Source organism: Podarcis tiliguerta, assembly GCF_965153285.1.
Source record: "Podarcis tiliguerta genome assembly, chromosome: 17".
Lineage (NCBI taxonomy): Eukaryota > Metazoa > Chordata > Lepidosauria > Squamata > Lacertidae > Podarcis > Podarcis tiliguerta.
The window spans coordinates 8861097-8875371 of NC_139550.1; the positions used below are offsets into that span (position 1 = coordinate 8861097).

Consider the following 14275-nt stretch of genomic DNA (forward strand, 5'->3'; position numbering starts at 1 on the left):
GGTGCTTTCGAATTGCTAGGTTGGCAGGAGCTGGGACCGAACGATGGGAGCTCACCCCACCGCGGGGATTCAAACCGCCGACCATGCGATCAGCAAGTCCTAGGCGCTGAGGTTTTCCCCACAACGCCACCCGCGTCCCATAAACCTTCTAATTATAAATAAACCTAATAAACCTTCTAATTATTCCATTAATCTTTTGAACATACACTCGGGAAATGCATTATGAAATATCACAAACTCTGTATATTATCTGTGGCAGAACATTCATCTTACAAGTGTATTAACCATAACCCCAATACTAAATCTAAGTAGTGCTCATCTTTCCAAATCACTGAAGATCCCCTTTATCAACCTTTTCAAATTGATTGTACTCCTTTGAGAAATATATCTTGGTACCCAAATGCCTAGATATTGTTATGACCTCTAGGCACCAACAAAAGCAGCAAGTAGTCTACAAAGTAGATTATCTACAAAATGCCCACTGGCATTGATTTAGATTTTGACCAATTAATTGTATACTTTGAAATTCTATCAAAACTAATATTTTTATTAATTCAGGTATTGATATTTCTACTAAGAAGAGTCACCCATTGCCCATGTCAGTGAAATCCACAAGGACAGATCTCATAAGAAAGACAATGTATTGGTAATGGAAACCTGCACAACCTGACCCAGGGAGCTTGAGTGCAGGGTACCAGTCACATATTATGGCCTGGCATTTATTTGGCAACCACCCTCAAGCTGCTGTTTTTGCTGTGCCGCATAGACTGTGCAAAAAAGGAGGGTCCGTTTAGGATCACCATGCATGACTGAGTTAAGGTCTTCAGCATCTCAGATCTTGAGATATTAGAAGGAGGATATTTTGGTATAAAGGGCAGACACAAGAGGTGTGGGGCCTTTTGGCAGCTAGTGGAGGTCATGAGTTGCACTTAGTGAGTAAGGGGACAAAGTCTGGCCATGCCTGGTGGGTAAGGCAAAAGTAAAGGACCCCTGAATGGTTAAGTCCAGTCAAAGGCGACTACGGGGTTGTGGTTCCCATCTCACTTTCATGCTGAGGGAGCCGGCATTTGTCCACAGACAGCTTTCCGGGTCATGTGGCCAGCATGACTAAACCGCTTCTGGCGCAACAGAACACTGTGACGGAAACCAGAGCGCATGGAAACACCATTTACCTTCCCACCACTGCAGTACCTATTTATCTACTTGCTCTGGTGTGCTTTTGAACTGCTAGGTTGGCAGAAACTGGGACAGAGCAACGGGAGCTCACTCCATCGTGGGAATTTGAACCGCTGACCTTCTGATCAGCAAGCCCAAGAGGCTCAGTGGTTTAGACTACATACCCACAGAGTCTGGCCATGCCTGGTGGGAAAGGGTGGCGCCCAGTGGGTCATAGGAAGGGGACCAATAGCAAAAGCTGTCATCAAACCAAGCAGAAAATAGCTCCTCCTTTGGCCTTGATCCCTCACTCCTGACCTCATCTACAGTACAAATTTAAAGGAGTACCATGCCACTTTAAACAGTCGTTTAAAAAATCCTGGGACTTGTAGTTTGTTGAGGGTGCTGAGAGTTGTGGAGACCCCTGTTCCCCTCACAGAGCTGCAATTCCCAGAGTTCCCTGGGAAGAGGGATTGACAGTTAAACCACTCTGAGAATTGTAGCTCTGTGAGTGAACAGGGGTCTCTTAGCTCCCTTAACAAACTATGGTTTCCAAGATTCTTTAGGGGAAGCCATGACTTCTTAAAGTGATATGATACTGCTTTAAGTCTATGGTGTTGATGGGGCTTCTAAGGAGATGCTGTCTAGTTATGCTGACCTGAGAGACAGTACAGAAGCCCTGCCTTTCCCCCCAGTCGAAAAAGGGACATTTCACTAGCCTTCCATAGCTAGCCCTTCTCTAATAGGGAGGGAGCATTTGTAGGATTAAATGTTCCCTATTAGAGGAAAAGCCCTGTCAGCTGCAGGCCAGGCATATTTGCTAGCCTATGAAATATTCACGCTCTGAAAAAAAATTACCAGGGTCACCGGAGACAGACCATCTGGGGAGTAGCCTTCTTGCCAGCAGCACAGAATGCAGGCTGCCAATTTTTTTCGCTTTCCAACTTTCCCCCTTTATGAATCTCCCCTCATATTTAAAAATAATTTGCATGACTGCATTATTATTATTATTAATTTTATTACCCTCCTTTTACCATAAGGTGTCAGGGCAAGTTACAATATAAAAATAAAATATTCAAATAAGTGAAAAAAAATTGCAAACAGAAGAGCAGAGTGGGTCCAAAAACTTGGTTGCTTGGCTCAAATAATTATTCAGTTTGGATGAAGCAAACTTGGTTGCGCAGAGAGTAAACACATGGACTAACTTAAATCAAAAATCAACTGTGCGCCAAAATGTGTCCTTTAGGCTGCATCTCCCTACTTCAGTGCAAGGGATATGTGTTGGCTTAAGAGATGAGCTGCAACCTAGAGGGGAGAGTTCCTATTGTGCTGGAATCCTGCTTGAGGGCTTCCTATTGGGGGCATCTGGTTGGCACCTGAGAAAACAAAATGCCATTGGCTTGATCCATCAGGTCTCCTCTTATGTGGCTTCAGAGATGAGCTGCAGCCTAGAGGGTTGCCCAGGGTTCTTTTGTGCTTCAAAAACACGCAGCGCTCCAAAAGCCAGGTCTGCAGAAGAGCTAATCCTGTCCTTGGCTCAGCACTTTTAGCACTAAATTGGCTAAGCAGGAGAAGACCAAGCATCATAAGAGAGAACCTGTCCCACTGGTATCCCTTGATCATGCAGATAGCATAGCCCAGAGTCTGCCAACCTTCTTTGGCTGGTGGGCACATTTGCAAACTGACAAAACAGATGTAGGCCCTACACTTTCAATGCAACCAAGCACATACTGTATACTGTTCTATTATGGGTGCTTGGGAAGACTTCTGCAGGTCTGTGGGTGCCTGGTTGGAGACCTTTGGCAGAGCTGACTCCTTCACACAGGCTCAGGATTTGTGTGTTGCTCTAAAAAGCATGTCTGCTAATAATTTGTATTCAAATCACACTTTTCAAAAGTCTTCAGACTTTTCATATAATCATCACAGCAACCCTGTAAGGTCAATGCTGTTATCCTCATATTTCCAATGAAGACCAGGGTTGAGGGTGCTTAGTCAAGACTTGAATGGGGGACATCCAGCTCATAACTCTTTGCCAGCTCTCATTACATTGTTCTGCTGCATGGTTTATAGCAGCCCCCTTCAATTATAACTTGTATTTTCAGACTCTTATCCCCCTCTGGTCTTGAGTCCAATCATGCAATTGTTTGAAGAGGTGGTTGTCTTCAACTGCTTGGTCTGCCTTCTGCAAATCTGTTGGCAAGCCCTGCATCCACATGAGGCAAATGTTCTGCCTGTGTGAGCACAAGGGCATCAGCTGCTTCTCGCGAGCAAGTTCTCCCATGAAAGCTGGCATGAATAGGTGATAAACAAGGGTACACATGACTCATGCCCAAGATATGGAGAACCATGAGAATCATGCCTCAAGACTTGCAAGAAATCACTTGCAAAGCTGACAAATGCATTTGCAATTCCTTCCTCCTAGATCTCGTATCCGATAGCGAGTAGGGCATAAGACTAGCAATTATACTGGCCCGCAAGAGATGAGATGGGGGTGGTGAGGAATAGCGGTGGATAGGAGCGGCTGCTGTACGGATATCAAACTCATCACTTTTGTCTCTTTCATTTGGCAGAGATTCTTTTGGATACAACAGGAGAGACCTCCGAGATTGGCTGGACTGCCCATCCTTCTGATGGGGTAGGTGCTCCCTCCATTATCTACTGCTTGTGAAAACAACACACACACATACACACACAGAAAGGAGCAGCCAGCACAGAGGGATGTTGCTGCATCACTGCCCTCCTTACGCTGGAGTCGTTGCTGCTTATCAGTGCAAGGGGGTGGCAATTTCTGGGCTGTGCAGTTGCAGCAGCAGCCCCAGACCTCCGCTACTGTTGCTGTACTTGCACAGCCCCAAACGCGCTGCCGCCCTACCCAACCTCAACAATGCAGGTTGTAATACAGTGAAATACAGTATCTAAGAAACAAAAGAAGCAACCAAAAACACGCATTAAAAACACGCAGCATCTAGAACCTCGCATTACAGATAATGTCCCAGGTAGAAAAATCATTAAGTGGTCCACCAAGACCTTCAGCAATATTTAAGTGATCGGGGGGGGGGGTGCATTTCAGAACCACTGCTTTAGAACGCAGGCATGAACCAGATTTTGAAATGCAGACTAAATGGTTATCTCCCCCCCCCCCCAAAGGAAAAGTTCTAGTTCAATTTGACCGAACGTTCTGTTGAAATTCTGGTTTCCTTTATCCTAACGCATCTCGGAAGCACATTTGGCAAGTGCCCGATAGATGCTTTCCTTCCAGCTAGATACAATCTGACAAAATGGACTTCAGCCTAATATATTGTCACAATATATTAGAAGGCTCTTAAGCTGCTACGGGACCCCTTCCAATATTCCTCCCCCATGTGCCTTTTCCTCTGGAACTTGCAGCCATGGATTGCCAAGGTCTGGGGAGGGCGAGCGCCAACGTCAAAGCTTCCGCCACCACATCCCTTGGGTGCTGGGAGATGAGTCCTGCTGAGCTTGGAGGTTATCAACTTGCTTCTTCTCCTTGGAAGTCAGAATGGCGTTCTAGGGGTTGTCCCACTCTAGTTTCACAACACAGCAGAATGGCTTGCCCTTGGCCATCAAAAGGAGCTGTATTTGAATCCAGATCTCTGTGTTCCGAGTTCAACACAACGTATTCACTCTATATTTTATAAATCACCTTATGTGAAAATGCATAGAATCTCAAGTGACTTGAATGTTCAAGAATTTTGAGGTCAAAATTTGCACGTTCAACTTGGGAGACATTTCCCCTTGAAAACCTAAGGCCAGAATAGCTCAGTTGCTTAGAGCGTGGTGCTGCTAACACCAAGGTTGCAGGTTTGATCCCCATATGGGACAGTGGCATAGTCATGGCATAGGCAGGGGGTTGGATGAGAGGATCCTCGGGGTGACTTCGAACTCTGCAGATCTATGATTCTACTATTCATCTGAGTTCTGGATACTAAACAGCCCTGGAGTCAACTTTTGATGAATAGTGGAATAGAGAAGCTTTCATAGAGAAAATAATCACAGGCAGAGGAGTAGTGCAACCCCCAGCCCTCCAAGTCCTATATATTTGCAGTCTCTAAGCTAGGCCACCGTTCAGGGGACCTCCCAAGCTTTGGGAGAGAGGGGTCTTTGCAACCCTTGAGCTTGGGAAGCCCCCAGACACGAGTGATCCATAGCTTAGGCCAGACCCCTTTTGTGCACACTGGCTAAGCCTTGCGCCCCTCTCCAGTCCACGTGAGTGTTGTCAAGACTAGGAGAAGGCTATTGCCAGTTACAGGAAAGCTGAAAACAACTTCTGTTTATCTCTTCTTCCTTACTCCCGCTCCCCAACTCCATACAGTGGGACGAGGTGAGTGTCTTGTATGACAGGAAGGACCAGATCCGGACCTTTGAGGTGTGCAACGTGGCTGAGCCAGGACAGAACAACTGGCTGCGAACTCACTACATAGAGCGGCGCGGAGCCCACAGGGTCCACATCCGCCTCCGCTTTTCAGTACGGGACTGCGCCAGCATGAGGACCGTGGCCTCATCCTGCAAGGAAACCTTCACCCTTTACTACCACGAATCGGAGGCAGACGTAGCCACCCTGGAGCACCCTGAGTGGCGCGAGGGGCCGTGGACCAAGGTGGATACAATTGCAGCCGACGAGAGTTTCTCGCAGGTGGACAGCACCGGGGAGGTGGTAAAGATGAATGTGAAAGTGCGCAGCTTTGGCCCACTCGCCAAGAGGGGCTTCTACTTGGCTTTCCAGGACTCCGGGGCGTGCATGTCCCTGGTGGCTGTTCAGGTTTTCTTTTACAAGTGCCCGGCGGTGGTGAAGGGCTTTGCCTCTTTCCCGGAGACGTTTGCTGGAGGCGAAAGGACTTCGCTGGTGGAGGCGCCAGGGACTTGTGTGGCTGACGCAGAGGAAGCCAGCGTGACGGGCTCCTCCGGGGTGAGGCTGCACTGCAACGGCGAAGGCGAGTGGATGGTGGCTATTGGCAGATGCGCCTGCCGGGCTGGCTACGAGCCTGCGGACGACGAGAAAATCTGCAAAGGTGAGCAACGGGCGGGGCGGATCACCTGCGGGTGCTTTTCAGCCAAATTGGAGCCATTACTAACATACAGAGGCAGCCTGCAGAGGCTCATTTGATCTTGCCTCTGTCTGGGCGGCTGGTCATTTTGGTGCATCTGGTATAGTAAGATAATGCCTTTGCAAGCTGCCCTCAAAAGAGGCTGTGAATATTGTGACAACTCCTCCAAAATGTCACAAAGGTTGCTGGTCCACAAACAGTTTTTCCTAACATGCTCCACTATCCATGTTAGTGGTTTGTGGCACATCAGATGCCTGCAAGGGAAAGGAATCGTTAACATGGGATGTGGTAGTTTCCAAGCCTGCTATATGATCTAACTCGTTGGTCTTTAGGCGGTGCAGATCAAGCCATAACTTAGGGAAGATTGCACCGGCGGTTCTGTGCCCATCTTTTGGTGACTGAAGAAAGGGAGAAGGAAGAAAAGGATGCGATGGAGAGGAGATAATTTATAAGCCCAGGATGGGGTGGGGGGATATATCAGACTGAAAAAGGTAAAAATAAGAATATGGAAGGTGCAGATATTTGAAAATGAATCCTGTGTTGCAGATTTGGGTTAAATGCATCTCATGTATGTTACCATTAAAGAGTTACTTTAAAATTCCATTAATTTGCCCTACCCAACACATTGATTTTCTAGAGCCACGGTTCCCAAGTTGGCATTTGGCTGTGGCCCCGGGATGGTGTGGCAATAGCACAGTTGCCGAAACATAGTCTAAAACCACTCCTCCAGCTGCAACACTTGGAAAGCTTGTGTTTTCAGTTATCAAATCTGTTCAGAACCCAATGATACTTGAGTCTTTAATAATTCTGGATTTGATTCTCAGACATCTGCAAATTGCTTGCCTGTCCCCAGAGAGATAGAAAGCAAAAATAAAAAATGGAGGGGTCATGCCATAGGTATGCTAGAGGTCCTTGGTTTAAGTTCTGGAATCTCTGTTGTAAAGGTGTGAATCTCAATCAGGGTTTGACTGGCTTCAGAAATGCTTTTAGGGGCAACCATGGTTAACCCTGTAGCTAATGCCTCACTGAGTTACTGTGCAGTTAATGGCTACAAGAAAACACTAGATTAATACTAGGAGCCAGAAGAAAGGGCCTGGCGGGGGCGTGCAATCCTCTTCTAGCCCCCTCCTGATGAGGAGCATTACATGTGCTCAGGCTCAGAATATCTTTTCCGGAACGGAAAAGTAATTCTGTGTCCCGATGAGGTGGCAAGGACAAATTTTTCATAGCCTGCCTGTGATTTATACAAATGTTCATTCAGCCAGGGCACTGTGGGTTAAGACGCTGTGAAGCCACTGGGGGCTGTTTATCGACTGCGCAAGTGTTACTTTTAATATGCTAATGTGGATTGAGAGAGAGGCAGATTTACTATTTTGGAAACAACATTCTTTCAGAGCTCATTTAAAGGACAGTCCACGAGTCAAAGTAGTTCATGCCTTCTTGTTGGCTTCGTATTCAGCAGAGAGAAACTCGGGGGGGGGGGAATGGGTGTTTGTTGCCAACTTTTTTTGACTTTTAAGCATGTCAAGAATGCCATATCTGATCTCTGTCTTCCCTTTCAGCTGGAAGGCTTCCTGTTTCACTGAGGTGTGAACTTGTTTGAGAGATTGCTCAGCCTTTACAGGGGTGGTGTTTGCGAATTTTGGATCTCTAAAGAACTGGGCTTGCCATGTCTAGTGTCTGGAGATGCTTCCAGATGACTGCTTATTGTGGGGTGTGCATGTGCCTCATGCATGGTCATTTCTTGCAATGTACACACAACGTTGCTGTCATGAAAAGGACAGCCCATATCCACACACCCCCACACACAAATTAACCAGGTTTACCCATCCTGAGAAAAATCTGATAAGTTTTTGTGACATTTCAGTGATGTGTTGGGTGCTAACAGTGAGTTAATACCAACCCTGAACATTCGGGGGGTGGGAAGCATACTGTATATTTCCCCATAGCTCATACACAGCAATGCAAATAAACACCAGCATAGTTCCTCTTAACAGTAATCACAATGCCTGTGTAGTTGTTTGTGTGGCCGTATTAATTTTTTTTTGGCATCCATCTGTCTCGAGAGTGCTCCTCCGGAAGCGAAGTGACTTCCCTGGAGCGCAAGCCTGAGCAGTGTGTATGGAGGTCCTGGGATGCCCAGACAAGAAAATTCCCCTCTTTGCCTTGCTGATGTGGTCCAAAGGAAACCAGAGCAATATGTTTGGCACCAGCTTAGCTGCAGGAGATGCTGGAAGGCGACATCTGACTGTCTTAGGGACTTCACACTGCATTTGCGTGGGGATTACTCCTTAACCCTTTTCTTCTCCCGAAGATATCCCACAAGACAGCAAAGGTTTCGTATCAGATGGGCTACTTTCCCACGTTTGACTAGTCCCATCTGTCCCCTTTGCAGCACATACTTGACCGTTGGACCCTCTGTTGGTCTTGTCCATTCAATCCACCAGAGACTGTCTTCACATGCGGGGGAAGTCCCTGACTCACCAAGGGTCTGAGACCCATAGGCTACCCTCACCTGGTTTAGTTAGCAAGTCACAGCTGTTTCCAGAGGTTTGGCCACTGTCGCATGCTCAGAGCTTCCAGCAGCTTCTAGGAGACCTGAATGTAGGGTGGGGACCAGTGGTGGACAAACTACCCCAGAAGGAGCACAACGTGTCCCCCACCAGAGGTACTACCCCTCCCCTAACACCCCATATACCCTGGCTATATTAATAGTACACTTTTTGCCTATAAATGGCTTCTGGATTGTGTTATTTGTTAGCTGGTTGATCAGATATTGCTAATTGATTGCATCCTATTAGTCTAGGCTTAGATATTCTCTGGGTGAAATTCATTGTTGCTCTAATACGATTGTTCCATTGGTGCAAACATTTCTGCTTGCCAGACAGAGCAATCTCCCCTCTCTTCTCCCCATGTGCTGTTATTGGGGGTTCTTCTGACCTGCTTCTGAACTATGTGTGATGGGGGGTGTACAGGGGAAGCAGAAGATGGGGGAAGCCCCATTGCAGCAGTGGGACTCATTGTGCTGCCTCCCACTAGGGCATCTATTTGGTTAAATCTGGACTCCTGATACCAAGGCTGCCCTTGTGTATGAGATGGCTACCCCACCTTTTAAGTTGCATCGTAGGGTCACCTGATAGCAAAGGTGAGCGTAAGGGTCTCTTACCCTGCTTCTGTGATAAGTAGAATTGATTTGCAGGCAGTGAAAAATAGTATCTGCTGGGGCTGAGCTGGAATGGCTCAGTTTTTTTTGTAAACATTTTTAGGTATAAAAATAATAATTCCTTCTTCCATGATCTTTCCCGCACACCTTGCGAAAATGTCCCTGTACTCATTTACTTTAGCTTCTCTTGTTTTCGTTCTCTCTTGACTTCACTTAACCCCCAGTGATATCATCACAGAGTAACATCTGATTGGCTATGCAGTGTGACAATAGTGACCCATTTAGTATGTGATTCCCACTAACCAGAATCACCTATGCAACTAATCCAGGAAGGAAAAAGCTAACAGCAGCCAGGTAAATCTTTGAATCTTTGCACAGTCTTAAGATTATTATTTTTTCCAGTTTGAAATTATTTTTATCCCCTTCCTCCCGTTTTGTGACCCTCTTATTAAGAATGAGAGTGATGCTTCCTGGATTAATCATATTAGTCACATATGCTATCTCTCCCAATCAGTTATCATACAGGGGACAGGATGACGTCAATATACTGCAATAAGATTTGGCGATGTGATGAAGTTATTGAGGATGAATAAAACCAGCTAACAGAAAAAGGGGGAAAGGGAAGCTAAAGTTTGTTTATTATTTTTTTAAAACCAATATTTATAGGATGCCCTATAACATTTTCCCATTCAGGAGCCAAAAAATCCTCGCTAAAGGGGAAGCAGGTTTTGACACTGCAGGAAATACTCCAAGTAAATAGTGCATAATTTCATCTCATATAACAGAATTTAGCATCAGAGGCTTGGTTTGCGTGTCATGTTAAACCACGGTTAATGTTTAACAAGAATCAGTGGTGGACTGGTGTATGCTGCTTAAAAGTGCTCCCTTCACTTCTTCCCTACTCCTGACTGTGCTGTGCTGGGAGCAACAAGCTACAAGCTTTGCCTTGTCATGTTGTCCGAACATAGTTCATGGTTTGTTTCCCTACAAACAAACCAAAAGCAGCAGCAGCCAAGGTTTGTTCTAGTTTCACCATGTGGGATTTGTTTGGGAGAAATATTAGCACAAGCCTGGGTGTGGATGACGCGACAAACCAAGGATTGCACCTGGAAGCAGGTCAGGAGTGAAGCGGTGGCTTAGTACTCATTTGGGTTAAGTCATAGCTAAGCTTAAACTATGGTTTTAACGTGACCACAGCCATTGTTTTAAACATCTCAGCATCGCTGCCACTTACAGGGCAGGACAGCGCTAAGGGCAGGACATTACAGGTGCACTAGAGGAAGTGCCAGATTGGCACTGCCAGTGTACCTGTGCTAGCCTGACCTCATTGGTGCCCTGCCCCTCACTATCCCAGTAAGCAGCTGTGCCACTGGAGGCCAGTTTTGTGGTGACACCCCTCCTCACTGGTTGCCCTTGGTCTTGTCCAATTAAGATAATTGGGAGATGCTCAGGCCCAAGTGGCAAGCCCCAAGAATATAATATAATTCGGGTGAAGAGCAGGCTATTTGCCATGGGAGCTGTGAATAGCAGTGATTTTTCAACTGGGAAAACTTCATACTGTGGATTGTATCCAGTGCTATGCAAGTAGAGTTCCATTTGTGCAATGGGACTTGGCCTTCCTCTCCTCTCCCTTTGCCCTCCTAAAATCTCCTCCTGATGGTACATATGTCAGACATGCCATTGTGCAAGCAGGTGTCTGCTGCAGAAGGTATATATATCAACCTTTCAGAAACAAATGGCAATTTAATGCACAGTTTTGTTTTGGATATTAATTGTGGATAATAATCTGGGTGCAATGCAGAAAAAATACTGGTATCTCCATCATATTAATTAAGAATACCTGTGCTTCTGAATGGGGAAGTTGATAGGCCGCTAGCAGACAAACAAAGTGTATGAGATGCATGTAACTGTAGTTTGAAGCTGCTCTGAAAATATTTCCTTTGTAGATTAGTATCCCAAGCACATGGTGCTACAAGCAGGTATTTGTAGAGATAATGTGAAAGGGTTTGCATATTCCTGGCAGTGTTTCCTGTTCTGTGGAGCAGCCTTACCAGTGAAGTTCACCAATGCTTGCCCTTACTTGTCTTTTGGAGAGAGCTCAAAATGTGTTTGTTTTAGCAAGCTCTTAATCTTCCCCATAGGAGCTGAACAAGATCTGGCTTTGATTTTGGAAATAATGACTGTTTTGTTCTCGCTTTTTTATTTGTATTATATTAAAATTTATAATTGCCCCATAAAGATAGATTCTTAAAAAAAAAAAAAGATAGTGCACAAACAGTTGTGGTAAAAGTATACCTGTTACAACTTGAAGAAATTTTAGCAACTTTTTACTGTTGAGATTTGGTGGAAAATAGCAGCATACAGATAGATTGAATAAATGAAATAGGTCTATAAAATGCTGAACTAGGCGACTTGGGTGCCACTAGCAGAGCAGGGGGCAACTCTACAAATCTATGATTCTGTGAAAATGCCACACAAAAGGGCATCATATTAGGGGGAATTGCTTGCAAAAATATGTATGTTAGCTAAAATAGTGTACAAAAATGTTGGGAGAGATGCACACTAAAACACTGACAAGTTTTCATGATACTTTAAAAAATAAATAAATTGTGAACTTGTGTGGAAAAAAATGATAAACTGATTTGATAGATTCGTTCATCCCTAATCTAGGATGGTTTAATTGGGTATCATCCCAATCCTGAGTGTGGTTTATAGCACAGATGTTTTGGATTGAGATGCCAGGAAGCCAATTTGCAGCTTCTTTTAAAATTCCTTTTATTCCTTTCCACTTCTTTGCTTTTCCATTTCAGGGCGCGTCGTGTCCATCTCCCTGCAATTCCACTCGGGACATCATTTGACCTTGCTTAGTCCAATGTCAGATGCTTCTAGCTCTGTTTTTCCTTTCCTTTCTCCCCACTGCCCCTTCCTTAGCACTTGTCTTGGATCCTTGATTTCTCTCCCTCCGCTAATTTTCATTTTCATTTTCAGGCAACACTTTCTTCTCTTTTGATATATGGCAGTTTTAGCTTCAAAGTGAATGCATGTTTCTCTCCTTTCATATAAATAAAAGAATAGGCTCCATCTTCTTGGCAGCAGCCCCTGAAAAAGGCTAGCAATTTGCTTTTCCTTTCCCCCGTTATTAAAAAATGTTCGGTCTCTTGGCAGATTTTTTTTCCAAGGGCAAAGATGTGAAATCTTGGGGTGTCTTGTCTGCCGAATCTTTTTCGTTTTAATCAAGGAAGCAAGAAGCACTTCACAGCTCAAGACTTGCTGAAATGGGCTTAGAGCTCTTGATTTCCCATTGCTTATTTTATAATCTCTCCCCACCATCGTTCTCCCCCCCTTCCACAAACCTGTTGCTTGTCTGGCTGACTCCTTGTGGTTACAGATTAACTAGTTAGCACCTGCACTATCAGACTCTTGGCGCTGCTCCACAGTTGTGTTCCGAACATGATTTAGTTCCAGATTAGAAAGAAAATGCACGTCCAAAGAGGTTATTTGTTGGATGTGGCCATAAATCTGGATTGGCGCGATCTGGAGTTGCTGCCAAAACCAACAGCCCCACGTTGAGTGCTGCGCATGCGTGCCTCCCCCCCCCCCAAGTTTCCACCCATGTAGTGCAACGTAGCACTGTCCCCTAACATTACACGGTGCATGTCTCCGTTCCCAGTCAATGTCATCAGCTGTGATTTGGCAGCGAGCCAGAAAACAGACATCGTGATGTCAGTGCCGGGAACCTTTAGGGGTACGTTGTCATCGTTCAGAGTTCTTCAAGCTGTTCAACGCAGCCCCAGGGTTCCCTACCTAGGAAAGTCAGAGACGCTAGATAAACACGCAGAGAGGCTTAAGATGATACAGATAAACTTCCATCGTTAATGCGGTTCCTGTTTATGTGGAAACAAGTCCCATTTGCTTAAGGGAGCTTTCCACTCTTAGCAGTTGGGCTTTGCAAACCTTTGAGTCACTGACCGCAACTGCCCCCTTACCATCTTAGCTTTGTTCTATCTGCAGGAGCTTTTTTAAATTTAATATTTTATTAGAAGATTTCATTTATAAAAAGAGTGAGGGGGGAAAAGAAAGAAAAAATAGTTATATTTTCATACATTAATATACAGATGTGTATATTCTTATTATCCTAATACACACATAATTGTCAGTAACCTAATATATTCTGTGTAAATTCATTCCAAATATCATGGTATTTATCCAAAGAAAGTCTGCATCTTTCTTTATCCAAAGAAAGCTGTCCTTTCATATGCTGTCAGTGTTGTCATGTTGTCAAGCCATTGATTAAGGGGAATCGTACCTTGTTTCTTCCAGTTCATCAGTATCAGTCTCTTGGCCACCATTAGGACACGTAGAATTCATTTTCGCTGTCCTGTTGTCAATTTCCATGCAACGGGTATACAGTTCAAGAGCATATTCATCTCTGAAAATCTTAAAACATTTCCATAGCGTCTTATTTATATGGTTCAGCACTTTCTCCAGGAGCTTTATAACTGTATAAACCCAATGAATGAGAAAGGGGACTTGCAATAGGGAGCAATCCTTGCCATAGGGGAAAGCGTGTTGGGGAAAAGCTTTGCCTTGCCACAGCTGGAAACAAATGTCAACCACTGTATGAACGCAGTAGCTCACGTGACAGATGTTCATGACTGTCATGGACTGGCTGGATGCAGAGGGGTGGTGGGAGGCAGTAGCTGGGGAACCCCCAAGGGTATTGGCGGTGGGATGATGATGATGATGAGTGGTCAGAAGGAGAAGTGGGAGCAGACTGGGAGGAGATGTCGGAAGCTGAAGAGGGAACAGGGTTTAGTGAGCAAGAAGAGGCTGTGGCAGAGAGCAGTCCAGAATCGGAGGCAGAAGAGGAGTGGGGGGGGGGCAAGAGGCA

General features: G+C 45.3%; 1 protein-coding gene and 1 long non-coding RNA gene across 6 annotated transcripts in view; one reads left to right on the plus strand and one right to left on the minus strand.

The window, feature by feature from the left end:
• The window catches only part of LOC310667959, a 145923-nt gene that overhangs the window by 80136 nt on the left and 51512 nt on the right, over window positions 1–14275 (minus strand). The window lies entirely within an intron of this gene.
• LOC310667385 (ephrin type-B receptor 5) overlaps window positions 1–14275 on the plus strand; it is a 155218-nt gene that overhangs the window by 67096 nt on the left and 73847 nt on the right. For all 4 annotated transcript variants that reach the window (XM_083419629.1, XM_083419627.1, XM_083419626.1 and 1 more), the window contains 2 exons: window positions 3726–3790; window positions 5489–6185. In XM_083419629.1, coding sequence (XP_083275755.1) covers window positions 3726–3790; window positions 5489–6185 — 762 coding nt within the window. The remainder of the gene's footprint in view (window positions 1–3725; window positions 3791–5488; window positions 6186–14275) is intronic.